The 27,570-nt window shown below is 50.1% G+C and overlaps 2 protein-coding genes across 2 annotated transcripts in view; one reads left to right on the forward strand and one right to left on the reverse strand.

Moving 5' to 3' along the window:
• Positions 1 to 18,470, forward strand: FFAR4 (free fatty acid receptor 4). Its single transcript, XM_035025272.1, has 3 exons — positions 1 to 626; positions 9,148 to 9,276; positions 17,797 to 18,470. Exons 1-3 carry the CDS (start codon positions 60 to 62, stop codon positions 18,184 to 18,186), a joined length of 1,086 nt encoding a protein of 361 aa, XP_034881163.1. The 5' UTR covers positions 1 to 59; the 3' UTR covers positions 18,187 to 18,470.
• A 2,760-nt stretch (positions 18,471 to 21,230) lies between these two features.
• RBP4 (retinol binding protein 4) overlaps positions 21,231 to 27,570 on the reverse strand; it is a 6,924-nt gene continuing 584 nt past the window's right edge. The window contains exons 2-6 of the mRNA XM_035025285.1: positions 27,435 to 27,562; positions 27,179 to 27,315; positions 26,941 to 27,047; positions 23,595 to 23,807; positions 21,231 to 21,517 (exon numbers count right to left, since the gene is read on the reverse strand). Coding sequence (XP_034881176.1) covers positions 21,480 to 21,517; positions 23,595 to 23,807; positions 26,941 to 27,047; positions 27,179 to 27,315; positions 27,435 to 27,545 — 606 coding nt within the window. The 5' untranslated portion in view covers positions 27,546 to 27,562 and the 3' untranslated portion in view covers positions 21,231 to 21,479. The remainder of the gene's footprint in view (positions 21,518 to 23,594; positions 23,808 to 26,940; positions 27,048 to 27,178; positions 27,316 to 27,434; positions 27,563 to 27,570) is intronic.

Here is a 27,570-nt window from a genome sequence, read left to right on the forward strand (position 1 = left end):
CTCAGTCGCCTCCCAGATGAGCGCGCTCGCAGACGGCTGCGGGCCGCCGGGCGCCCGGCATGTCCCCTGAGTGCGCGCAGGCGGCGGGCACAGGGTCCCCGCGCAGCCTGGAGCGGGCCAACCGCACCCGCTTCCCGTTCTTCTCCGACGTCAAGGGCGACCACCGGCTGGTGCTGACCGCTGTGGAGACGGTCGTGCTGGCGCTCATCTTTGCGGTGTCGCTGTTAGGCAACGTGTGCGCCTTGGTGCTGGTGGCGCGCCGTCGGCGCCGCGGCAACACCGCCTGCCTGGTGCTCAACCTGTTCTGCGCAGACCTGCTCTTCACCAGCGCCATCCCGCCCGTGCTGGCCGTGCGATGGACCGAGGCCTGGCTGCTGGGCCCGGTCGCCTGCCACCTGCTCTTCTACGTGATGAGCTTGAGCGGCAGCGTCACCATCCTCACCCTGGCGGCCGTCAGCCTGGAGCGCATGGTGTGCATCGTTCGCCTGCAGCGGGGCCTGCGGGGCCTGGGGCGGCGGGCGAGGGCCGCGCTGCTGGCGCTCATCTGGGGCTACTCGGCGCTGGCCGCGCTGCCCCTCTGCGTCTTCTTCCGCGTCGTCGCCCAGCGGCCCTCCGGCCGGGACCAGGTGAGCGCCGGGCTGTGCGCGCCAGGCAGGTGTCTGGGGCGGGCTGGCAGGCGGGGATCCCACGGAAACGATGACCTGGGATAATGAGTAACAAAACAACAGAACAGGAATAGGCGATTTGTTGCGTTTAATCGTGGTGTCACTGTACCGGGTGCTCTGAAGCTTTAGCTCTAAAATTTCACTGCAGCGACGTAGGTCCCGTAAACGCCCTCCAAAACCTTGTAAGTGGAGTCCCCCAAACGCTTGCAAAGTGCACTCTTTATATTGAGGTTAGTGAAATAGCGGCGAGTTTAGGAGCCAGCCAGATGGAACTTCGAGGATCCGGAATGGCTAATCGCATTCGTGTATACCGAAATCTGCTTTCTCGCAGGGTGCTACGGGACTCTTACTAGCACATCCACTTTACATATGAGGAAGCTGAGGCACACAGAGGAATGACTTGCTCAGGGCATCTCATCCTTAGCGCGAGGAGGAGCCGAGATCGTGCTCAGCAGATTCAGCGCGGGCTGGGTAAGGGTCCTGCTTTGAGAACCAGAGGGTAGAGTCAGGGAGAAAGGGCATCGGAGACCCAGGGACCCCAGACCCGATGCTGCCACTAGGGGTGTTGTGATCCTTTCCCGGGGCCTCAGTTTTTCCAAGTGCAAGGCGGAAGGATTAGACTAGACCACAGGATCTCTCCCCGGGGAGCCTGGCATGATGGGTGGCTTCAGAGTATCCTGGGCGCCCGAATGTTCGGCAGATTCCGGACGCTGGCAGATGAGCTTTATTCTGAGCAGTATGCTCAGAGCTGTCATTGGGATCTTTGTGGAGGTCCATGACCTAAAAAAAAAAAAAAGGTTCTGCGGACAGTTCATGACATTGGCTCGGGTCCACTCCAGTTCGGCAGTCCAGAATCACGGTCCAGAATCGCGGTCCACGTCTGTTCCTGTTGCTGCCCCGCAGCGCTGTTGCGGTTTGTGCGCCGAGATTCAGTCCGGGGCGTGGCACCTGCAGGCCGGCAGGGTGGAGGACAGTGGCCAGTGAGCGTACTAGGTTTTCTGCGCCTCATGGGGAGGGACAGAGAAAGGACATAAGTCTGTACGCCCTTTATAAAGGAAAGCAGGTGTCCTGCTCTGGGCTCAGCCTCTCCGAGGGTCTGCCCTAAGCTGGTTTTCCCCCGCCCCCTCCCTTTCTCTACAACTCACTGGTTTTCTGGCCTGAGCAAAACCGTCACAAACCACAGTCCCAAAGAGAGGCCTACCCAGTGACCAGAAGGGAGTTAGAAGGTAGGAAGGCGTGGGAATGAGATGTGACCTGGGGGAAGGCTTCCTGCTACAGAGATGGACACAGTCTGAGCAGAGGATGGCCTCCTGGGTATGTGCTCTGGAGCATGGACACAGATGTGGGTTTCTCTGGGGGTCTCCCCAGACCAGTCTCTCACACGTGCCTTTTAATGGCTTGTGGGGAGAAGTCTGCATCCTGTGTAAGCAGTCTCTCTCTCTCTTTTTTTCTTTTTAACACAAATCAGACCTCCTAATAGTTTATTTTTTGCATGGAACATTGTGGGGTTTTTGTTTGATTGTTTTGTTTTGTTTTAAGGCCTTGAATGACTAATAGGAACCATGTCAGGCCTGTGGCACTTGATCAAAGAGCATGGAAGCCTGTGGCCATGCCCCCTCAAGTGGGGGCCAGGATGGCTGGGCTCAGCTGAGCTAGTGGGGTGCCATCAGCATAGCAGACCAAGGACCCTAACCTAGTGGGCAGGCCTGTCCTCCTCAGCCCAGATGTACTGGAGAATCAAAGTGGGTCACTTAGATGCTTCTAAAATAAGTGAAAGACCAGGCCTCACCCCAGACCGGTTGGATCAGCTGGAGGCTAGGTTTTGCCATTGGCCTTTTGATTTTTTTAAAGTTATTCTCTCACGGAATAACAGTGTTTCTGTATTTTTCACAGACCTTGAGGGACTTTTCCCTGTTTTTTTTTTTTTCTTACAGAAAACAATGACAGTCAGGAAATTAAAGATCAAATAGACTATATCTTCAGGGTATCTTATGTTCCCAGACATGTACCTTGTGCCCTTCCCTTTTACAACTGTTTTAGGTACATTTAGACTTAATTGGCAAATAACGCTAAAAAAAAGTGAGGCTCTTGTCTCTTCCCAGACTAAAACTGCTTGCTTACATGGACACAGGTGGTTGTTTGAGCAAGAAGGCCTTCTCTCAGATGGGGGAGCTTCCCTGTTTTGTCACTCTGTATTTTACCTCTGGTAGGGTGTCTGTGTGGTCGGAGCCTTCGAAAGCACTTCCGGGATGACCAGAGCTGAACTGTGAGGGGCTTCCATGGAGACTTGTGTTGTGGTGGCTTTCCCTCAGTTTCCCTTGGGGTGGGCATGCAGACCTCTCCTTTATAAACGCAGAAACACCTCCTTGACCATAGAGCCTTTGGAGAGGGATTGGGCAAAGCCACTGGGAGAGCACCTCAGAAGCACCTCAGAAGGTTGAGGGCTAGGTGAGTTGGTCGCAGGAGCCCTCCTCCCTGAAATTAGGAGAGGGAGGGCAAGGGAGCTTGTAATAGAAAAAAAACAGATGGTCCTTTTGAACTCCCCATCCTCTTTTTCTTTTCCCCACCACGTGCACCTGCCAACAAGCCAAGGAACAGAAAAACTCCCCTGTTCCTCAAGGGCTGTGACCTGAGCATTTAGGAAACAACTCATTTTATAGATGAGCAAACTGAGGCTCAGGGATGGAAGAAATGAGTTGCAAGAATGAGAAACGGGGAAAAAAAAAGTGTGGCCATTTAAAAAAAGAGACAGCAAAGGATCTAGGCTAGACGGAATGGAGTCTCACATTTAAAATTAGCAAAAGCTTATTTTCTTAATCCTCTGTTCCCAGCTTCCTGTCTGTAGATTCTGCCCGCCCCTTCCTACTTGGACACTAAATACGGAGGTTTTGGATGGGGGACACTTTCCTACCCAAACCACTGGCTGAGGGAACTCACTAACCCCAAGCACACACTGACCACCTCCTCTTGAGGAGGGCTAGCCAGGGCAACAGCGCCTCTCAGAGCTTTCTGCCTATCCGAGTGCCCCCCAGTTCCCCAGAACAGCAACATGAGTACCTTTGTCCATTTGGGCAGTGGGTGCCCCGCAGTCCAGGGTGACCAGCCTCCCTCAAACTTCTCTGAGGGGAGGATGAAATGATAGACACGCTAAGAATGATAGATAATTTGTTATTCGGAGTGTGGGCTCTGGAGCCCAGTGTTCCGAGTCTGAATCCCATCTCTGTCATTTAGGGGCTGTGTGACAGAGGCAAGGGGTCCCCACCTCTATACCTTCCTTTCCTCATTTGTAGAACTGGCATGATGTGAGTAGAGCCTTATAGGATTGCCATGGGGACTAGTGTTCAGTGAGCGAGCTAACACCTGGTACATACACAGTTAACTCAGGAATTGCCAGCTATTATTAGTTTCCTTATCTTTGGTTATAAATATTTCAAACATTCTTTAAATAGTGTAATTCTTCTGATTGCTGTAAAACAATAGACTGCCATATTTTTTTTTTAAGATTTTATTAATTTGACAGAGAGAGACACAGCGAGAGAGGGAACACAAGCAGGGGGAGCGGGAGAGGGAGAAGCAGGCTTCCCGCTGAGCAGGGAGCCGGAGGCGGGGCTCGATCCCAGGACCCTGAGATCGTGACCTGAGCCGAAGGCGGATGCTTAACAACTGAGCCACCCAGGTGCCCCAATAGACTGCCATTTTAAGAGGGTGGGCACATTCTAGCAACAGAGACATCTCAGCCAGGTCCACTCAGCCTGTTCCAACAGGATTCCTGCCTGTGTGTGCTGTGCCTCTGGCAGGCACTGACCCCCTTCGGCAGGTTGGGGAGACTGTCCACCCCGGCCAGAATGTGCTGCCTATTCATTGCACAAACATTTACCGAGCACCCGCCCCCCTCGCCCCACTGCCCTCACCACGAGTCACATGACCGCGACGGCGTCCTGATCAAGGAGGTGCACGCATTGACAATGCAGATGGTCTCAGACCCTGGCCCAGTTTGGTTCTCGCAGAAACCCTACAAATAGGTGTTCGTATGTTCATTTTCCAAAGGGGGAAATGCTAAAGTCACAGAGCAGACAAGGGATGGAACCAGAATTTAGCCCTGGTCTGTGCTTCTCCCCGCGCCTTTTCCCGCGAGTTCACACTTCCTTAGGAGCCCTCTGTCTTACTGCTCTGCCTGCCCCAATCTCATAGCGGGCCGGAAGGCCGTCGTGTCTCCGCTGAGTGTGAATTGGCTGAGGCGATAAACACAGTTGGCCGGCCTCTGTTACTATTAGAGGATACCTTTAAGATATAAGTGCATCTCTTGCCTTTCTCTTCTGTTGGGAAGCTGGTAGACAAGGGGATATCCACTAGAATTCCCACTTCCTTAAAGTGCTCTCGAAGTCTTTCATTTTGTTTGAAGAGGTGGAAGAGGGAGAATGGTTTACAAAGGGACCCTCAGGGCTGCTCGGAGAAGCATGACTAGAGGAGTTGACAAGAAATAGCTGGAATCAGGTGGCATTTGCAAATAAGTCAGCCAGGGTGGAGAAGGGTCCGCACTGAGCAGTGCCTATAGATAGATGCCCCCCATCCACAGGGGAGTCTTCTCAGAAGAGAATGAGTGGTATCTCAACTGTGGGTGAAGATGAAAGGCAGTTAGCCAGACATGGATGTGGGGGACTGGAGGGACATTACAGGCAGAGGAAATAGCCCATGTGTTGGCAAGACATGGTGCTGGAAGGAGTGGCAGGGGCCAGCTGGAGAAGGGCCAGGTGTGCCCATGGAGGGAGTTTGGACTTACGAGGTGAGAGATGGTGTGGCCTGGGATGGGTGAGCCAGCGAGACTGAGATACGGGGATGGGGGGGGGGGGTTGGATAGCTATTAAGGCAGAGCTTAATGTTTCCCTCTGAGTGGGGAGGGAGGAGGGAGACGGCAGAAAGCCCATACTCTGGTTGCTGGCAGCGTAGGGAACGGCGACTCCATGCCCTGAGTCAGGGATGGCAGGAGGTGCAGCCTTCTGGGGTGGGACATCAGAGCCTGACATGCCTGTGAGGCAGCCTTCAGAGATGTCCTCAGGGCACAGGGGCCAGTCTGGGGTTCAGGAGAAGACAGGGCTGGAGAAAGCATCGGCGTCTTGGAAAAGAAACCATGGAAATGGATGAGATTGCCCAGGAGAGGTAGAGGTTGGGATGGGGGTACAAGTCACACTTAACCACACTTAACACCCTTGTACGTGGCCTCCTGCCTTCATCCCTTCTGGTCCCGACACTGAGCTCCAGCCTCCCCATTCTCCTGACTGAAGCCCCATCCCTCCAGGCACAGTGGACTCAGCCCTCCCCCCCACCCCCAGGATGCCGCTCTCCTCTGGGACTGCGCTTGCCTGTCCCCAGTAGCTCTGGGCACTGCGGCTCGCTGCCCTGTATTGAAGCTTCTTAGCGCTTCTCTCTCTCCCTGAGCACATCAGAGCCCCCTTGAGGGCAGGGGCCTCGCCTTGCCCATCCTCACTGTGGCCTACGGTGATGCAGCCACCAGGGCTCGAGTCAGCAGGTGGTTGAACAAAGCAATTAAAGAATAGTCGCTGACTTGGCCAGCTCTGCTTCTGTAGCTGTAACAAAGCAGAGCTAGCCCTCTGGGTTTTCAAGTTTCCTTTTTAAAATCAGGAAACATTTCAAATGTGCAGAAAAAGTAGAGGGAATATTATAAAATTCACGTCTCCCACCTTCCAGAGCCGACTTACTACCACGCTCCCTCCTAAGTCACAGCCCGGGAGAGAATACCTAGAATCAAAATAATATAAGTCAGACAGATTTTCCCACAAAAACACAATTGTAATACCAGGCCAGCTCTCTGACTGTGCGCCTGGTGCCTGTTGTTAGATTTTTAAATGAGAATAAACACTGCACTTCACCAAGGATACCATATAAAGCTTTCTAAAGAGCATATAAATCCGTCATTCGGTCCACACAGGCCACTTGCACCGTCACTTCGGTCATGCCTGGGGGTGCTGTGCAAAGTTCTTTCCTTACTTCTTTATCACACTCCGTGCTTAGAGCAAGCGCCAGAAATCAGAAGGTAAAGGAGCGTCTTCATCAGAGTCATGAAACTGGGGGAACTTCCTGGATGAGTTCCTTGTTTTTGTTGAAAAACAAAATAGCTGGTTAGGTTTGCTAAACTAGCATGGTAATCTGTGTTTCATGTTTGATGCTCATTTCTTTTAAAAATGGACTTTTATCGCCATTTTTTTTGCTCTTATAAAATAATATAGGAATTCTAGAAAATTCAGATAAGCCAAAAGAACAAAAATAACTTGAGTCCCACCTAGAAACAGACACTTAATTTTCTGGAATGTACCCTGCAGCCTTTTGTCTACGCATATATGTGTCAGGGTGGGTGGGCATGTGCAGACAGGTGTATATCTGTTCGTTCACACCTACGCATTTTCTTCAGCATCACGGGACTAATACAGGCAGAGTGTTTGGGGATCTACTTCTTTGTTCCTATCGAAGGGAGAACACCTGGCTCTATTGTTATACATTCTACAAAATCATGTTAAGCCTGGAGAGATTTTGGCAGACATTCTGGAGAAGCCTTTTAGAAAGAGGTGGGGGCCTTTGGGGGTTTTAAGAAACAGTTCTGGGGCCTGTTTTTCTGCCCTCCCGGTACCTTTTCCTATCTCAAGTATAGGAATCAGAGACCAAGGCACATTCAGGGCTGGAATCATCTTTTCTGATCGCTGCTCCATCATATTTGCTGGTCCGTGTTGCCCACCGGTGTAGTAGGCTGAGGGCATGGTGGGCAGAGATCATCTCAAACTAATCACCACACTGCCAATACTCAGAAGATCCTTGAAGGACACACATTTCTTTCCAGTGACCACAATGTAGAAAGATCGAATGCACTTTGTCCCCTTGGGTGTGGATGGTGGGGATGGGGATCGAGGGACAAGTTTTTGGAATGACTAGTACATTTGTGAGCCATCTAAACGAGACAGGAAAAGGAAGCAACATTCTCACCCCCCTTCCAAGGTATAAATACCATTAAAGCATTCTTCCCTGCTCGACCTGCCTTAAGAGTTTTCTTGGTAGGTCCCTGGGTTTCTTTTATAACCACTTAGCTCTCTGGAGAAGATATTATATGATTAAAAAGAACTATACTTTTAGTGTCTTAGACTCTTCTTTTAAGAAGATGTTTCCAAGCCTTACTTTTCTCCTCTGTGTAATCGGAAAAATAATAATATGCATTTCAATATGGTTGTTGTGAACATTCAAGGAGATAATGTATGTAAAGTGCTTCCTGGCTTAGAATAAATGCTCAGTGAGTATTTTCTGTTAACACTGAATAGGAAAAGAAGTGCCTATTTGTTTGCATTTTGAGTTTGAGCACCCAATTATGATATATGTGATAAAAGTTCTTTGCCCTTGCTTAGTGTAGCATTCAACACATATTGGCCAAATGAATGAATGACGCTACAAATCCTACTACTACAATTCGTTAAGATGCCTTGTCCATCAAACGTCAACAATGTGCTCTTTTTACACAGAATGTGCTCTTGAAAATCTGCTCTATGTGTTCAGAAGTGTTTAGGGCAACTTGGTTTCCAAATAGTTTGCTCCTATAGTCAAGCAGGCACGGGAAATTTGTGTTTGGGAGGAGAGACAGACAGACAGACAGATCTCTTTTCATTGACCTATTTATTCTTTGGAGGAAATTGTTGCGGTAGCTCCTAGTAACTATGTAATAATGTCCCCACACGCTTTGAGGTTGGTAATCAGCGTCAAATGCTCGAATTCAGCACAACATACTGACAACAGCAAGGTCACAAACCAGGCCTTTCCGCCCCATGCCAGTGGTTTTCCATCTTACGTGGGGCTGTCGTGTGACCCTCTGCAAGGAGAGACACGTGAGGAGAGAGCTTCCAAGTCTGGGCCCCAGGATTGTCTTGGGGTAAGCTGCGGCTTTCTTTGCGGCAGCTTGACGCATTTTAGACATTTGCACGTCCCCCAAATGAACCCTTAGTGCCTTAACATCGTTTCTGGTGTCTTCAGTGGTCCCAGGGTGACTGCATTGCAACCTCGCGCCTGTTTGTATATGCTTGTGTGCAGCAGGTCACTTCCAATCTAGGGCTGTCATCTGTAGAATGAGGGACTTGGCAGAGAAGGCTCCAGGGCTCTTGGCAGCTCAATCTAAGGAAGTGGGAAGAACACTGGGCCTGAAGTCATGCCCGGGAACTAACTCGAGCTGTTACCAGCATGTGACCCTGAGACCCAGTTGCATCTCCTGGAGAATGGGCATAATAGTTGTGGTTATTCTGCGGGTCAGAGAGAAATGATTCGTAGGTGTGTTAGCCTGGGCAGGGGAAGAGATGCTGAGCTTCCTTGTCATCCTAGTTGCGTCGTGGTAACACCCCAGTGCAACAGTTTGGGGCACCCTCCTACTGGGACTGAGCTAAAGTCAGATAAGAAGCCACCATGGAAATGACGTTCTCTTCCTTCTTGTAACTAGGAAATTCTGATTTGCACACTGGTTTGGCCCAGCATTACCGGAGAAATCTCCTGGGATGTGTCATTTGCTACTTTGAACTTCTTGGTGCCGGGATTGCTCATTGTGATCAGCTACTCCAAAATTTTACAGGTATGTGTGCTTCGAGTGCCACAGCTGGACTCCACTTGGGCTAGGGATGTTTCAGGTGGAATCAGCCTCCAGGTTGGAAGTTACCTTAGGGTTCACGCCAGTCCAGTCCTGGCTCCCTGCCCAGGTCCACCCTTCTGCAACATTGAGGGGCAAGAGTTTGGTATTTAAAAAAAAAAAAGTTATATCTTTATGACTGTTATCATTATTTTTATTATTTTGCTGATCACTAAAGCAATGCAAAGCTCATTATAAAAAATTAAAGACATGTAGAAATGTATAACACAGAAATCAAACATCTACTCCCACTGTTAACAGTTCAAAGTACATTTTTGAGGTTAATTTTCTTACAAATTTACCTATATACATACTTTTATGCCATATGTGTGTATATATACATATATATATGATAAACCATATAAAATGGTCAAATATCAACCGTATATCATGGGTCAACCCAATGTTGGTTTGTTTGTTTCAGATTTGAGATAACACTATTTGTAATTTCCTTTTTTGGCTTAACACTAGATTGCAGTATCTTTCCATATTTGTTTTTATATCTCTGCCTCATTTTTTTAATGGCTTCGTGGTCTTCCATACTACGGATGTGACATAATTTATTTTATGGACTTTTGGGTTGAGTCCATTGTTACCCATTATAAACAGTGAGGGAGACTCTATACAACACTATACAAATATAGTGAGGGAGAATGGACACGTCTACAAACTTTTCACTGAAGTATAATATACATCCAGAAAAGCATACCCAGCTCACAAAGTGACCACATTCCTAGAAGCAGCTCCCAGAAACAAAACGAGAAACAGACCATTACCAGAGCCCCTTCCTGTGACTGTCCCATTGCTACCCCACACTCCCAGAGAAGGTGCTTTTCAAAAGTGCGCTGAACAAGGAAGTGATCGCTACCTTCGAAGTGAGTATGTACAGGGACAATGGGAAGGACCTTGCCAGCCTGGCTCCTGCCTCTTTTTTTATTTAAAAGATTTTATTTATTTATTTGACAGAGAGAGACACAGCAAGAGCGGGAACACAAGCAGGGGGAGTGGGAGAGGGAGAAGCAGGCTTCCCGCTGAGCAGGGAGCCCGATAAGGGGCTCGATCCCAGGACCCCGGGATCGTGACCTGAGCCGCAGGCAGACGCCCAGCCGAGGCTCCTGCCTCTTGACGCAGCCCATTCACATGGGCACAGGCAGATGGCGTGTGTTCATGCTCATCTCAGAAGGTTTAATGCAAGAAGTCCTCTTGGAGGTTTATAGTTGTTGAATCTTGGTTTTTATTGCATATTACAGGTCATCTGGCAAATGAACTTATTGAAGTGGGGCTCTGTAGGTCCTGCTGGATATCCAGCCACTTTTATGGCCCTTTCTTTGTAGCTGAGGATCTGTAAACTTCTTAGAGGCTCGGAACCCAAAACCAGGCCAACCTCCATCTGGTTCTGCTAATCCTGGGTCCTGTGGGAGATGGCCTGCCATGCTCTTCTCTAGACTCTTCCCCACCAGTTGCCTTGTGACCCATAAGTGACACCCAGCCTGGGGCTTTTTCATGAGGCAGCGTCAGGCCTGGAGTTAAGGTCTGTAACATGCTTGCAATGAGGGGCTGGTGTGTGTAAATGCTATATCAGTATTAGCTGTTATTACCTTAAAAGAAAGGGAGTAAGGGAAAAAGGAAGATGAATTTAGAATTAATTCTTTAAAAATTATTTAACAAATATTTATGTAGTATTTACAATGTGTCAGGAACGAATTCATTTAATCCTATTAAGAATTACAGATGAGAAAACCAATGCACAGAGAGGCTAAGTAACTTGCCCAAGATCACAGAGCGCATAAGCAGCAGGATCAGGATTTACACTCGGGCAGTCTGGCCCCAGGGTCCCAACACCTTAATTCCTCAGACATTTGTTAAGAAGCTGCTCTATGCGATGTGTTGGCGGGGAGTGGAGATTGGTCAAGAGTGAGCAGGCCACATTCTTGATCCAGAAGGAGCTTTAACCCGCGGCAGACTGTTGAGTGTTGCGCAGATGTAGGAAGTGAATGAGGGGAAGGAGAGAGAAGAGCAAAGGGCCGTGAAAGGCAGACACGGAGACAAGAAAGGGCTCTTTTAATAACCCAGTTTTTGAGTCCTTGCTGTGTGGCCTTTGGCAAGATACTGACTTTCTCTGAACCTCAGCTCCCTCATCTGCAGAATGGCGATGCCTCGGATGGCGTAGGATTGTTGGGAGACAGGTCAGAGATTCCTTGCCCATAGCAGGGGATGAGTAAACCACTTCTGTTGTTACGTGTTAGGCAAGGTAGCCCCTCTGACCCTTCTCTCAGAGCATGCTGGGGAAAGCTACCGTTGAGATTTTGAATAAACTGCAGGGCGCAGATTTGGAGCATGGCAAGAATGAGGAACCAGGAACTGATGCTAGAGCAGGCCTCGCTGGCTGGAGCGGGGCTCCTCCAGGGGCAGTCGCACTCCCGAGTTCCCTGGAGGCCGCCAGGGCTCGGGTCTGCCCCTATGTACTTCACCTCAGACTTCTCAGCCACCTTCTGAGGGAGGATTGACTTATCCCACCGTCTTCCATCTTCCTGTCAGGCCAGGGCCCACGCAGAAACATTCCAGGAGCCCCCAAGGGCCCTGATGATTTGGGGGAGGTGTCCTGGTATTCATCTGCCTCTAAACTGCAGGTCATCACTTTCCAGATCCATGGCCAGCCTTCAGTTCTTCCCATCACAGACCCCAGGACGGCTCCTGGATGAGACAGAATATGGATCATGACTCACAGTTATGAAACAGTGCTCTGAGTAGTGACTCAAAGATATCAGTTAGAACCCATCGATTCCCTCACATGTTGAGCAAAACTCAAAGCCCTCACCTTAAGACCCCGTTTGATCTGGCTGCCCTCTAACCTCATCTTCTCACCTTCTCTTGTGGCCACATTGGCTGTGGGGCTGTTCCTCACACATGCCAACACACAGCTGCCTCAGGGCCTTTGCACCTATGATTTCCTCTTGTGGATCTCTATTCCCCCAATTTCTGTGCGGGCCACTCCCCCATTCCATAAGGTCTCTGCTCAAAAGGCTCTTCCCCGGAGACCCTCCTCATCATTCTCTAGTCCCTATTACCCTGATTTATTTCTCTTCAGTGCACTTACAACCCCTGTCATGTTCCATTTATGTGGATTTATTTGTAAAGCATCTGTTTGCTCACTAGAATGCAAGCTCCATGAGGGCCGAGACTTTGTTTTGTTTCCTGCTTTAGCTCCATGCCTAGCACAGAGCCTGGCTTATTCATTGTAGATACTCAGTAAACCCTGAATGAGTAAGACGCAAACCTTGGCTCACATTGAAAGGGCCTACAGTACCTTCTCCTTTTGGGTGGGAAAATCACTGAACAAGATCACTGAACAAAAAGTCCTAAGACCCAGATTCTAGTCCAAGCTTTATTACTGTGTGACCTTAGGCAAGTCATTTAACTACTGTGGGCCTCAGTTTTGTCTGGAGCTAGATAGGCCTCAGTGGATTGCTTAACACAATAAAATGAGAATGCAGATATGATAAAATTTCAAACAGGCTGCTAGTCTTTTTTTTTTTTTTAAAGATTTTATTTATTTATTTGACAGAGAGAGACAGAGTGAGAGAGGGAACACAAGCAGGGGGAGGGGGAGAGGGAGAAGCAGGCTCCCCGCAGAGCAGGGAGCCCTATGCGGGGCTCGATCCCAGGAACCTGGGATCATGACCTGAGCTGAAGGCAGACGCTCAACGACTGAGCCACCCAGGCGCCGTGGCTGCTAGACTTTAATTGGAAAGAGATCTAGCATTGTGATATTGAAAATCATGCTAATGCAAATATAAGACTTAAAAAAATTTACTTTCCACCCCACTAGCCAAACTTACTATTACCCATTTCCCGGGAGGACTGTGATGTTTGTCCTCACTTTGGACCTGTGGGTTTGCCCGGTGGGTAACTTGGAAGTAGGTAAGCTGCCAGGTGGATGGAGCGTCCACACAGGCCCTCATAACTTGTGTCTCTCTCCCTCCGAAGATACTCATAACTCAGACACACTGGATCAGCTTTTCAGCTGAGATTCTTCTGTTAAGAGCATAACTCTGTAAAATGAACATCAGTGTTATCAGCTATTTTCATAGAGACACAACTAGCAAACCATCTGCAGCCTGAAGACACAAAACTCCACTTGCCACCCCTTTCCTTCTGACTCAATTTCCATGTATGGGCCTGAGAAGTGCCTTCTTAAAGTCACCCTGATCTTTGATTGCTCTAAAGCGGCATCTCTCCTAAAGCACTCTCTAGAACTCCATGGGCTGTTAGATGTTAGAAAAGGGTGTCCCTGATCCCATGAGTTCAGGAAATGATGATGAATCAGTGTCAGGTGGGTCTCTTACTGCAGGACTTCCGAGAGGCTTCATTACACGAATGTACTTTGCGAGTCTCCAGCACAGGAAGAGAGGCAGCGTTGCTAAATCTGACCTCAGACCCCCCTTTTCCCCCCAACAGAGCATCTCTCTGCACTGGTGCTCCATGGGTCTCCTTTGGGGAACGCTGCTCTAACGTCCCTGGCCCGGGCGCTGCTTCTGCCCTACGTACTCAAGGACCGAGAGCAGGCCTCAGCTGGGCTCTTTGCTTCCAGAGCTGCTCTGCGAGCTCAGGCCGGTGGCCTTACCCACCGTTCTGCCTTCCCTCCTTCCGCTTCCCTCCTGACTCAAGCATGCTATACATCTTCAGTGGCTTTTTCCAATCAGTACCTTCCCAGGGTAATAGTCTCCCAGTCACTCCCAAGTGCCTTCAGTGCGGCTGTCCCTGCTGGCTGTTGGGGCTTGGTTTACATTTCTCGTTCCCCGTCCTCGGTCTCCATGGAAAGCAGGGTGGGCAGGGCTCCCTTCTTTCTTGCTGACTAGCCAGCACTTGTAAGAGTACGTGGCACCTGGTAGGGGCTCAGTAAATGTTTGCCGAATGAGAGAGTGAGTGTCTAGCTTCAGGTTGGAAAACCCTCCCCTATCTCAGCGCTCACCTGAGAAATGAGCTCCATTTTAGCTAACCATGAAGGTGTTAGGTAGTGAACATGCAACCCCTTCTCCGCGTCTGGCCCTTCCCCAGGTTTGGGGCCTGCTTGCTGGTGATGGAGAGGGAGGTGGGCCCTCTGGAAAGATGGAGTCTATTGTCTGAAGATTCTAATCTGGAGGTTGCTGATTGACCAAGCAGCCCCCAGAGGAGAGCCAACCCCTAGGGCACGAGCTATGTCAGTGGGGACCCGCCTCTCCCTGCACCCACCCTTGGCAACCATGGTGTGGAGGCACAGAGCCGCAGAGGGGTGAGGTGGAGAGAGGTTTCTCTCAGGGCCTTCGGGCACTCACCTGGGTGTGAAGGCAGTGCATCTCAAAAGGACAGTTTACAAAGTGACTTTTTTCAAAGAACTGGGAGAAAATCCCAGATCCGTTGGCCTAAATTAGTAGTCCCCATATTTTAGTCAGCAAGGATCACTGGGGAGTTTGTGAGAAGTTCAGTTTTCTGGGCCCACTCAGACCCACAAAAGTGAGTATCTGAGAGTGGGCCCAGGCACTTGCCTGGTCATTCTGACAGGGTGGCCACGGACCACACGCCTGGGTGCATCGTCCTCTCTCCTCATAGCCCCACAGTGAAGAGCTCAGACGCCTCCCCCTGAGGTGTGCTTCCCCCCCACCCTTGACCATGAGCCCTGAGCAAGTTACCTCACCTCTCAGAGCCTCCATCTCTTGTCCCCAAAATGGGGCAATGACAGAACCTACCCCATAGGCCTGTTTTAAGGATTAAGGTTAACCCTCAAGTTGGTCGAGCATTGAATTTCTCCTAAAACACACGAAGCATTCTGTGCAATGACAGAGACATTTTGAAGCCTGGGTAGAAGTTAACTCGTCTCGTCATCTAACATGGGGAGGGGAGCAACAAGGAGCCACACTGGATTATAAGGAGCCCATTTTTTCGCACTCCCTGAAAGTAGTGGGAATCATGGGCAGAGGAAATCGTAGCATCAGTCAGTGCTAAAAACAGACCCAACCACTTACCCACTCGGACCGTGAGTCAGCCCGTTTCTCTGTCTGCTCTCAGTCACCGTCAGGCACTTGCTAGAGCCCCAGGCCACAGAAGCCACAAGGCTGCCCAGCCCCTAGGGAGCCTGCAGTCTGCGGGTGGTCAGAGGTAGCCACGATGCGTCAGCAGCGACCACATGGCACAGGGCACGTGGCAAGGGCCACGTGAGTGCCGGAAACAAAGCACGGTGGGATGCCACTTGGGAGAGGAACCAGAAAGCCTTCTTGGTGTGGCTGGCACTAGAGCTTGTGGTCATAGGTCAGGCAGAAGGATTTCCATTGGCGGAAACTGTAGAGGGTAGGAAGGAACTAGTTTAAGATTAAGAGCATGGGCTGGAGTCAGACTGCCCAGGTTTGAAACCCAGTTTTGTGACTGCTTCGCTGGGCACTGTTGGGCAAGTTCTTCAACCTCTTTGAGCCTCAGTTTTCTCATCTGTAAAATGGGGATGATCAAAGTACATCTGTCACAGAATTGTTGGGAGAATGTAAAGAGATAAGCAAGTGATATGTACAGGGCCTGGCACGTAGTAAGTGCTCAATAAATAGGAATGTACATCCACATCACTCAAAAAATATGTCTAAGACACTGTATGAGGGACTCTAGCCTTCTTGGCAGGGTAACGTGGACAGCATAAACGATGAGGCTGCTGTTGAAATCTCCCTATGTGCCCACCCTTGTGAGGGGACTGTCCCCCTCTGTATGAATGGTGTCTGATCTCCATGTAGCCAGTGGTGGGGCCAACAGAGCCCACTGATCAGGGGATCATTCCCAAATGGCCCACACTCCAGGCATCGTGGGCCCTTCCCAGACCAGCTTCATTTTCAGGCTGACTCCTGGCTACAGCTGTCCTAGCAAATGAGCAGCTTCCAGTCGCCGCCACCTTCCACTGACCTCACCTCAGGGGCCTGTGGCAAGACTAGGATCCAGGTCAGTTGCTCCTATGAAGGAAAGGAACCAAATGTGGGAGTTCAGTGCTCCCTTTCCGCCCGGACTGGCCACACCCTCATGCCATCTCCCACTGCCCCCTCTGCCACCCAACAACCTGGAGGGGAGGGGAAACAGACTAGTATGTGTGCTGCCACTTCAACCGGTACCCCTCCCCCTTAAAAAAGGTGAAATAAATAAAATACCCATCAAGAGGGGCCCGGATAAATTCTGGAACAGCCACACTCTAGAACCTCTGCAACCACTGACACAGTAACAAGAATGAGGTGCCTTCTCTTTGGGCTGATATGCGATGAGCACCCATATAAACTGCTAAGCGAAAGAGAAGAAGGGTTAAGAATGAGGTGTGTGGCAGGGTCCCAAGTGTGTGCAAAGCAGAGTGCAGACATCTGTGTTCCCATGGCCGGGCCTGTGTGTGATAGCAGAGCATTCCCAGAAAGACCTACAGGACCCTGGTCACCGGTCTCTTCCAGGGAGTGGAAATGGAGGGCACAGGAGGCCACAGGCCTTATATTTTTAATTTGATCTGCTTCGGTATCATATTGTTTGAGTTTGTACCTTGAACACATACTGCTTTTATACAATTAGTTACTTACCTCTTTCAAAAAAAAAAAAAGAAAGAAAGAAAGAAATACTAAGGAAGATGTGTGTCTTAGTCTGTTTGGGCTGCCATCACAAAATACCACAGACTGGGGGCGCCTGGGTGGCCCAGCTGGTTAAGCGGCTGCCTTCGGCTCAGGTCATGGTCCCAGGGTCCTGGGATCGAGCCCCATGTCCTGCTCCCTGCTCAGTGGGGAGTCTACTTCTCCCTCTGCTTGTGTGCACTCTCTCTCTGACAAATAAATAAATAAAATCTTTTAAAAATAAATAAAAGGCTGAATTAAAAAAAAAAAAAACCCACACAGATTGGGTGGCTTGTAAACAACAGAAGTATATCTGCCATAGTTCTGGAGGCTGGAAGTTGAAGACGAGGGAGCCCCCCCTCCAGGCTGCACACTGCCGACTCCTCACTGCCTTCACACGGTGCAAGGGCTGAGGGAGCTGTCCCGGACTCTCGCCTAATGGCACTGATCATGAGGACTTGGTGCCCAGAACCTGATCACGTTCCGAGGGCCCCGCCTCCCAGTGTCACAGCCCTGGGAAGGCCGTAACGTTCCACCATATGAATGTGGGGGGATGCACTTCTGTTCACGTATTTCTCTTCTAGACCATCCAATTCAGCCTTTTCACTTCTCTGCATCAACTCTATTTACAATATGGATGATTTTCTGCCTTCTTTCTGGGGGTGGGGGTCAGCCAGGTGCCCCATTTCCCCAGAGCGTCCTGAGTACAGGCCGCTGAGACAGGTGCTCTCCACACAAAGTTCCAAAGCCAAATTGTCCCAGGGCAGCAGGGATGGCAGATTCCAACGCTGGATGCTTTGCTCCTCCTAAGTCAAAACCCCCCAACATCCTGCAGTAAATCATGGTCTGGCTCTGTTTGGTGTTCCTGCAGATCACGAAGGCGTCAAGGAAAAGGCTCACGGTGAACCTGGCTTACTCAGAGAACCACCATATCCGCGTGTCCCAGCAGGACTTCCGGCTCTTCCGGACCCTCTTCCTGCTCATGATCTCCTTCTTCATTATGTGGAGCCCCATCATCATCACCATCCTCCTCATCTTGATCCAGAACTTCAAGCAAGATCTGGTCATCTGGCCATCCCTCTTCTTCTGGGTGGTGGCCTTCACTTTTGCCAACTCAGCCCTGAACCCCATTCTCTATAATATGTCACTGTTTAGGAATGAATGGAGGAGAATTTTTCGCTGCTTCTTCTACCCGGAAAAGGGAGCCATGTTTACAGATACGTCTGTCAGAAGAAATGATCTGTCTATTATTTCCAACTAATTAAATTTTCTCTATAGGCAGAGTTTATCACCCTCTGGAAGGCCATGATATGTTTTCAAAGGTAGTGAATTTCCAGGACCATCACATCAGTGTAGCCTGCTTTAACAAAATATAACCTATGCAAATATACATTTATAGCACCAGTCAATTAAGGGGTGATCATTCAGTATAACAGTTTTACCCTTTATAAAATGTTTTGCTATGGGCTCCTTTTAAATATGAACTTTTTTTCAGTTTGTTTGTAATATGATTGAGTTGAATAAATTTTTATTTATAACTGTTCAGCAATCACATTTCTTATATGTAAAGCACACCGTGCTGGTTTCTGGAATGATTCTTGGAAATGATCCAGGACCCAGATTTCTCCTTGAAGGGTCACAGCCGCTCTAGGTATCCCTCCCCTCCTCCCACCAGACTTGCAAGGCCTTAAGACCGTTCACTAATGTCAAGAGCACTTGAGGAACTTCCAAGGAATAATTAAAGCCGACTTTAGTTTTTCACTTATAATAAGAAATGCCATGGACCCCTTTAGGAGAAGCCATGTCATGCAATCAGAGAGGAGATAGGATGATCCAAAACATCAAAAATGAGAGCACAAGAGATTCCCTCCACAAATCCACCTGTCAGGTCTTTCTTAAGGGAGGGACCTATCCTTATGGAGCTTACTTACCTTCTATTCAGGGGAGAGAAGCACTAAACAGAAGTCAGTAGATAATATAAATAGAAGTCAGTAGAGAGTGGAGTAACATCATGAAGAAAATAGGACAGTGATGGCAATTTGGATGGGGTAGGGAGGGGTCTAGGAAGACCTTTCTGGGGGGTGATATTTGGGCCAAAAGGTGAACCACAAGAAAGAGCCAACCATCTGAATCCAGGGGAGCAGGGCTTTGCAGACCTTGCAGACACTGGTCCTGGTGCAAAGGGGTTGGTATACTTGTGGGACAGAAAAAAATTTGGTGTAGGTGAAGCAAACTATTGACTGAGCTTCCTCTATGCTACAAACTGTCCCTGATGCCAGGACAGATGGGTGATCTGCTGGAGCCCATTGATTAAAACCAGAGAAGGTAGAAGGCTGGACTGTGTAGGGTCTGGGAGGCCACATAAGGAGTTTATTCTGTTCAGTGGGCAACCATTGGAGGTTTGCAATTAGAGACTGATATGACCTAATATCCATCTTTAAATATGATCCTGGCTGATGTGCAGGGAATGGACTTTGAGGAGCAGGAATAAAAACAAGACCAGTTAGGCGGCTGCTGAAGTAGAACAAGAGGGAAGTCAGAGCTGGGTGGCCTCAGTGGGGGTGTTGTGAGAAAGGATCTCAGAATCACTCTGAGAAGGCAGAGTAAGCACGATTTACTGATGGACAGGATGTAGAACGTGGGGGAAAGAGAAGATTCGAGGGTGACTCCTGACAGTGGTTAGGTGGCTGGGCAGGCCACAAAAATGGGAACGACTAGAAGAATGGCAGGTAGGAGAACCAAGAGTTTTGTTTGGGGCATACAAATTTGAGATTCTAATGGAAAGTAGGCATTTGGATGCAGGGATGTGGGACTTGGGCCCAAACATACAATGCTAGGAGTCATCAGGTAGTGTTTACAGGTCTATGGTTTTATGAAATATCCCTGGGACAAAGGGACGGGGAGAAGAAACCAGAGCCAAAGAGAACCTGTCACTTGGAGGCTGGGCAATGACTGCAACTCACAGCAGCTTGGGGCCTAGCACGTAGTAGGTGCTCAACGAATCTTTGTTGCAAAGTAAATCAGCGCCACTGGTTGTCATTGTTCACGAGGTTTCTTGAATAGCTTGCTTCTGAAGTAAGATTTATGGGGATCACAAGCTTGAGAACAAGAGGACAGCAGGGATCTTTGGTTCATCTTTAGTTACTAGATTTGTTCATTAAAGCTGTTTTGTGAAGTGATGTGTCGCTATGTTATGGGCGTCTGGGATCATCAAACTGAGGCTGAAGCGCCTGGCTCTGACATGAGCGACAGGCAGAGTTTTCCCATATCCAGCTGCCTGTCTCCTCCCTTGCTGTCTCCTCTCTTGCTGCTGGGAAAACACAGCACATCGAAGGGGGGACGCAGGGCACCCATGGCTCCCTGCTATGCCAGCTCACAGGCAGCGATCTCCCCACGCATGAGCCCTTCCCCACTTCCCGACCCATGTCACAGATGTCAGCCTGGCACCGTCGCCAGGATTGCACAGCTCCTAAGGGCTCTCACTGAATCCTCACCGCACCCCATCAGGCAGGTACTGTTTCCCCACATTTCACACGAGTGAGGCTCAGAGAAGACAGATAAGCAGCTCCAAATCACACAGCTAATATGTATCTGACCCGGATTTTGACTTAAAACCAAGACTCTGGTACCAAAGTCTTGATGCCTTTTCCAGATAAAAATGTGATGCTCCTGGGAGCTCCTGGGGAACGAAGGCAAATGACTCTGCATGCGGTGACATACTGAGTTCGCGGGGGCCACTGATGGTGTGGACACTGGTGATCCTCCCCAGCCCTGCTACTTCTAATCCCAGCTAGCCCATTCCCACACTCCAGTGGGAGGTGCCATGATCTCCCCATGGATCTGGTTTCCAGGGGCCCATCTCCTAACTCCCCCAGGGAAGCCCCCAGCCACCTCTCCCTCAACATTTTGGCCATACCTGAACTAAGAAGTGAATTAAGTGCTAGAGACCCTGAAGGGCTGGGGTTGAGCCCACCATCCCACCTTCCTCATGGACCTTGGGTCAACTGAGGCCTTGAGCTTGCTGGCCTGGCCTAGCCAACACTCACCTCCTCTTTTGGTCGTCAGTGACTTGCCCAGGCTTGTAGTTAAGGTCCTTTCTCGGTTAATGGGGAAGCCCCCCTTCCGGGAAGTCAGGAGAAGCCACAGTCATTAATAATGGAGATTAGGCACCAGAAAAGACCAGAAGTCACGAAGAGCAGGGAGAGAGGAGCCCCTCCTGGTATATAAGAGCGCACCCTACCCCGCCATCTACAGGATTTGTCACGTTGACATAGATGCAGCGCAAAGAAAAACCCAGATCATAGGAAACGGGTGACTACATTTTAATAAATCAAAGTCTGGAATCCTAAGCCTTAAACAATTGCTTAGAAAATTCCAGAAAAGACCGTCATTTGGGTGCAGATTCACTTATCCCCACATATATTTTTATGTGTACTGAGGTTCCGTGTTTGCGGAGGGGAGGGGAGCAGAGCAGGGCAAACTAAACTCCTAAGATCAGATCGAGTTGAAGGCTGCATGAATTGATGGGAATTTCTCCAATGAAACTCCATGTTGCTACAAAATGGTTTGTTCTGATCTGCCATCACAGTAACCTGAAATAGAGGAAACAGTCATCGAAGACAGAAAGCTGGACCCATTGTTCAATGTACACAGAGAATATCATGATGGCCTTAGGGCTTGGCTGTGTCCAAACGTGTCTTGTAAGGTCACAGCTAGATGTGGCTGTGATTCAGAGACATCCTCCAGGCTCTTCCGGAGACCCTCTGAATCTCTCTGGGGGCAAGAGAGGGTCCAAGAGTGTAGGATCTGCTTCCTGAAAGTTCTCCTTTGGCTTGTCTTAAATTTGCCTCACTGCATTTCGAAGGATCGGGGGCACATGCTCCTATTTCGGGAAGTGGGGGCCAAATCAGCCTGGCCTTGGCCTCTGTGTGGGTGGCTTTATGGAATGTTCACTGTGTCCTGTGCCAGGTGTCACCAGGCAGTGCCACAGGGGGCTTCGGGAACACAGAACAACCTTGGTTTGCATCCAGCTCAGCTAACCGTGGGAGAGCTTGGGCAACCTATGTGATCTTTCTTAGCCTGCGTTTTCTCATCGGTAGAACGGGGATAATGAGAGTATGTATTTCATAAGGTTCTCTGAGGCCTGAGGAGGGTAATGCAGGTAAACGGCATGGCGTGGGGCCTGGTTATGGTGAGATCCTCCCCCGCCCTACATTTAGGCTGCCCCCAGGATGAAGCATCAAGACCTTATTTTTTAATGTTTCTGGTTTGGGTTCATATCTGTTGGGTGTCGTGTGGACCAGCTAGTTAGATGACCAATAGAAAAGTTCAGTTTTGTTCTTTTTCTACATTTCAGCATTACCCTATTTGGACTTTGAAACTCTGTTTCCTGTGGGAGTGAGGGAGTGTCCTTTCAAAACAGACTGCACACTTTCCTCCAGAATGTTATTGGTTTTAAAATCAAGATCTGACAAAGGTAACATCTATAAAAAAGATTCAGGGGTTGTTCCAGGGAATCTCAAAAAACATAAGTGAGGAAGACCAGCTAGGCAATTCCACCGTTATTTAGTTCCATATGAGGAAAAGAGCATCTGTTGAAAGGGTTCTGTTTTGAACTTTGCTCTGGCGATGTCTCTCTTTCACTTTTTACACCAACGGCCACGTTTGCTGCCCGGCCCTTCACTGTCGCCACTGAATCTCTGAACAATATGAATTCAGTCAAAATGGCTTTTTGGGCAGTACAGCTGGGGACAAAATCATGTGACCACAGGCCGGGCCTAGGGGAGCAGATAAAAAGGAAGAGCCTGTCCTCTGCAGCTTGACTTAATTAAAAGGGCCAGGGTTTTGGAAAAGGGCTCTTCCCCCCACTCCTTATGAAACAGTACCATGAAAGATCTGGTCAAGAAGGCCCAAGATGGGGCGCCTGTGTGGCTCAGTCAGTTAAGCGTCTGCCTTTGGCTTGGGTCATGATCCCAGGGTCCTGGGACCGAGTCCCGCATCGGGCTCCCTGCTCCTTGGGAGCCTGCTTCTCCCTCTGCCTCTCTCTCTCTCTCTCTCTCTCTGTCTCTCATGAATAAATAAATAAAATCTTAAAAAAAAAAAAAAAAAAGAAGAAGGCCCAAGATGGGGCGCCTGGGTGGCTCAGTCGGTTAAGCGTCTGCCTTCGGCTGGGGTCATGATCCTGGAGTCCCGGGATTGAGCCCCGCATTGGGCTCCCTGCTCAGCGGAGAGCCTGCTTCTCCCTCTCCCACTCCCCCTGCTGTGTTCTCTCTCTTGCTGTCTCTCTCTGTGTCAAATAAATAAATAAAATCTTAAAAAAAAAAAGAATTTTGTTTTTAGGGGTGCCTGGGTGGCTCAGTCGGTTAAGCGTCTGCCTTCGGCTCGGGTCATGATCCTGGACTCCCAGGATCGAGTCCCGCATCCGGCTCCCTGCTCGGCGGGGAGTCTGCTTCTCCCTCTACCCTGCCCCCTGCTCATGATAACTCTCCCTCTCTCTCTCTCACACAAACAACTACATAAAATCTTTTAAAAAAAAAATTTAAAAAGAAGGACCAGGATGGCTCCCATGGGGCTTCTCAGACTCCCATTTTCTCCCACATGCGGATACAGTGCCTCTCGTTGGCCCCCCGGGGAGAGTCGGCGGGGTCCTGCCCCCCGCCGCCCACTCACCGTTGTGAACGATCAGTCTGTACTGCCTGGCCAGGCACAGCTCGTCCTGCCTCTGCCGCACGATCTTCTGCACGTCCGGGGGCAGGCCGTGGGGGTCGCGGGCAAACACGAAGGAGTAGCTGTCGGCACAGGTGCCGTCGAGGTTCAGGAGGCGGCAGGAGTACTGCACGGCGTAGGTGTCGTAGTCCGTGTCGATGATCCAGTGGTCATCGTCTGCAAGCCAGAAAGCCACAGAGCCATGCCTCTCCCTCGGCAGGCTCAGGCGTCAGGGAAGCAGCAGCTCGCGAAACCAGCGCCTTCCTGAAACTGGTTTCGTTTCTTTAGGAAGCAGGAGGCTACAGGGAATCCCGATGGCTTTCATAAAATCGGGAGGCCAAGAACGGACCTTGTCCTCCCTCACAGAAAAGAATCCTGGGGTCGGGAGGTGGTGGGGGCGGGGGGAGACCTCGTTCACTTCAATGATCATCTCTTACCCTGACAATAAATGTGCTGGTATCTGTCCAAAGAACAACAGAGAATGTGAGCCCGTTGAAACCATGAAATAGACCTTTCTGCATCTGTTCTCCAGCAATGCGTGTGCCTTTGTGGCTGACGTCTGGTGGCCGCCAGCTTCTGTCTCGCTGCCCTGCTGTCCCTCGATCCCCTGGAGGATGCCACTCTGATGATCTGCTTCACGGCTACTCTGCTCCACCCTAATTCTGGCTTAGTCACCTGACTCCCTTCTCTGCGCTGGCGAAAGAGAGTAGTTTTTGTGTCGAGGGTACAAAAGGCCCACCCTCTGCTTCACATAGTCTTCTTTCTTAGAGCTTGTACTTTTCAGATCTCCCCAGACAGAGGCAGAGCTGAGCCCCTGAAGAATTCAGATTTCATTTATTCCTGAGGCTGGGAGGTAGGCCAGGAAGACATGTACGCAAAGATGGCATAAATGTTAACAAAGGCAGGATGAGAAAAAACATTAATAAGAACATACGCTGGAGAGATTGACCCTGGAGAAACAACAATGCTCAAGGGTATCCAAACACCTTACACTTGATAAAAAGTGGCACATCTCTACTTGATTTAATGTTCTCATCGACACGGAACCATGGCTAGGACCTTCTGAGCACTTAATTATGTATCAGTCACCATGTAGACAGGTTCCATGTTTTCTCAATTATTCCTCACATCTACCCAAAAGTGCACGCTGTTATTTCTATCTTACCAATGAGGAAACCAAGGCACAGAGAAACTAAATAATTTACTCAAGGTCACAAAGAGCAGGACAGAACCGGAGCCCACATGCCTAATGTCTCCACCACACTGTCTCCAGGCAGTAGGTAAGTTGTGGGGAGAGGGGACAAGAAACAAGAAACAAAAAGCCTCTATGCTTCCATCTCATGCCCAGGCCATGAAGCGGGTGATGGTCTCCGCTGTGTTGGTTCCATGAGGGAGGAATGCAGAGGAACCTGGGTCCCCCAGCTTCAGACAGCATAAGGGAGGACTCTCTTGCCCACCCTAAGTCACCTCTTGGTTCTGAGAACCCCCAGAGTGCCAGCCGAGGAGGGGCTCAGCCTGAACTCAGGCCTGCAGGACAGCTGCACGGGAGTGGGTCCTGGAGCCCCATGTTCGGCTCCCTCCAGGCTCTCCAAGAGGAAGAATGAGCCACCACGGCACTTCCCGGGCTCTCCCACAGGAGAGTGTCAGAGGCCAGAGCTGGGGGCGCCCAGACACATGACTGCTCAGTTATTCATCAGACGGGCCAGGAACAGAAGCCATGGGACCGCCTGCTGGGCCTCACCCTAACCACCGGCTCCCCTCACAGGCTCCTGAGCCTCTGGGCAGTCTTCCTCCTCTGCAAATGAAGTCACTTCTTCCCCGGTGGTGGGGCTCAGTGTGTCTGTCGGAGGCGCCCCAGCAGCCTAACCCCTCAGACACACATGCACTCTTCTTTGAAATGTTACCCCAATTCATGATCGAGGCAGCTATTAGCTCAGCCAATCTGCAGCTTAATTTCCTTTTTCCAAGATTGTTGCCAGAAGTGAATTCTGATGTAAGAACTAAGTAACTTTCGATGCTTGGTTTTAAAGAAAATTGACTACCGTTCTTGACTTTAAAAGAAAGGCCTAAGTTGGTTTGGTTTATCTCCAGGCTCTTTTTGGCTAAAAAGTTCAAAGACAACAAAGAATATAAATCCTAACAATCTTTACTAGCCTCTCCCTCCTGAGATGAGATGAACAGCCTGAGCACCACTCGAAAGGGTGAACTTGGTCCTCCAAACTCCAAATTCTTTGGATTGAATTATCTAGAGCAGTTTCATAAGCTTCATTGTGCAGAAGGAGCATTCCTAAGGACCACAGCAAACCTACAGACTCTGGGGCCCCACCCCAGAGTAATTTGTAATTCATTATCAGAAAAGCGTACCTTTCACGCTAAATGAATCATTCTAGCAAGTTTTGCTACATTACTTGAAATAATTGTTACTACTCACCTGGGAGTTGGAACCCCTGGCTTTTGACACTGGCCCCCATAAACTTGTATGACCATGGGCACATCACTACCTTCTCTTGGTCTCAGTTTATTCATCTGTATATTGAACCCCCTTCGTAGGGTTGACTCTCCATCTCTAAGATCCCATGATATGTCCCCCCTGGCCTAGCTTATTGTCTGGGCACCAAAGAGATTCCAGATTTGAAACTTAAGAGAAATGGAAAGAAAGTAGAAAGGGCATGTAAATGTCGTGTTCTTATGATCAGCCCAAACTGTAGGGTGCTTTTCTGAGAGTCTTCAACACCCTGTCCCCCATCTGAGTTTTGGTGCTTAGAAGAAGGGAAGAGGTCGGTGCCACCCAGAACGCTATGCCTGGCTCAGTATCTCAGCATCTGCCGGCAGGACACTCGGGAGCCAACCCCATGCACAATGCTCCCTACATCCTTGGATGAGGGTCTCTCCGCCTCCGCTGGGGGTGTCCCAGTAATCAAGCTGCCCCAGGGATCCAGCCCAATGAAATGGAGGAAATACAAAACCAGGTTGAGTGGTGATGTGGGCTGGGTCTTGGGGAGGTGGGATGTCTGAGCATGGAGAAGACACACCTTGGCACAATGGCTGGACATGAAAATGGCAGAAGGAGGTCACCTGACAAGCCCAAAGGTCCTTTTGAGCTTGGGCCCGGTTTTTGGAGCTGAAGGTGAAAGGTGGGCGGGAAGGGGCCTCACTAGTCCCGTCTCACCTCCCTAACCTCAGGCTCTGCTGACAGTTCCTGCCACGCACGCACCATTCTTTTCCAGGCTGCCACCGGAGAAGAAACCCAGCAAATTGGTCAGGTATGACCCCCATCCCCTGAGACGGTTCCACTGAACTGACTACTCACTTCCTTTCTGGAGGAAGGACGCTAGGCCCCAATACTTCATCTTGAACTTAGCGGGGTCCTCCGTGTCTGTGAAGGTGCCCACCATGTCTGCGCACACTTCCCAGTTACTGCAAAAGCCAAGGAGATCCTGAGCCAGGCCGGCAAAGGGCTTCCTTCCTCCATCTCACCCTGGTGCTCCCCTCCCTCCCCAGTCTGGTTTGGTGCTCAGCCAGGGGTTGGGGAGGGGGGGGGGTCTGACTTCAAAAGACGGACTCGGCCCTTGGCCGTGGCGCTCATCTGGCCATTCTCATCCACAGAGAACTCAGCGACGATGTTGTCCTGCAGGAAGAGGCCCTCGGGGTCCTTCTTGGCCATGGCGTACCAGGTCCCGGAGAACTGCGAGAGAGGTGCGCGCAGGGTTTGGTGGCCCGGCGTGCACGGCCGGCCGCCAGGAAGGGAGAACGCGGGGGACCCCCGGGCACCGCGGCCACCGGGGCCGCCCGGCAGATACCTACGCGAGCCTTGTCGAAGTTCTTCTTGACTCGGAAGCTGCTCACCCGGCAGTCGTGCTCCGCCCGGGCGCTGCCCAGCACGGCCAGCAGCACGAGCGCCCACACCCACGCCATCGTGCCCGGAGTCCTCCCTGCGGGG

This window comes from Mirounga leonina, unplaced genomic scaffold, assembly GCF_011800145.1.
Source record: "Mirounga leonina isolate KUSES-001 unplaced genomic scaffold, KU_Mleo_1.0 Mir_114, whole genome shotgun sequence".
In the NCBI taxonomy this organism is placed as follows: domain Eukaryota; kingdom Metazoa; phylum Chordata; class Mammalia; order Carnivora; family Phocidae; genus Mirounga; species Mirounga leonina.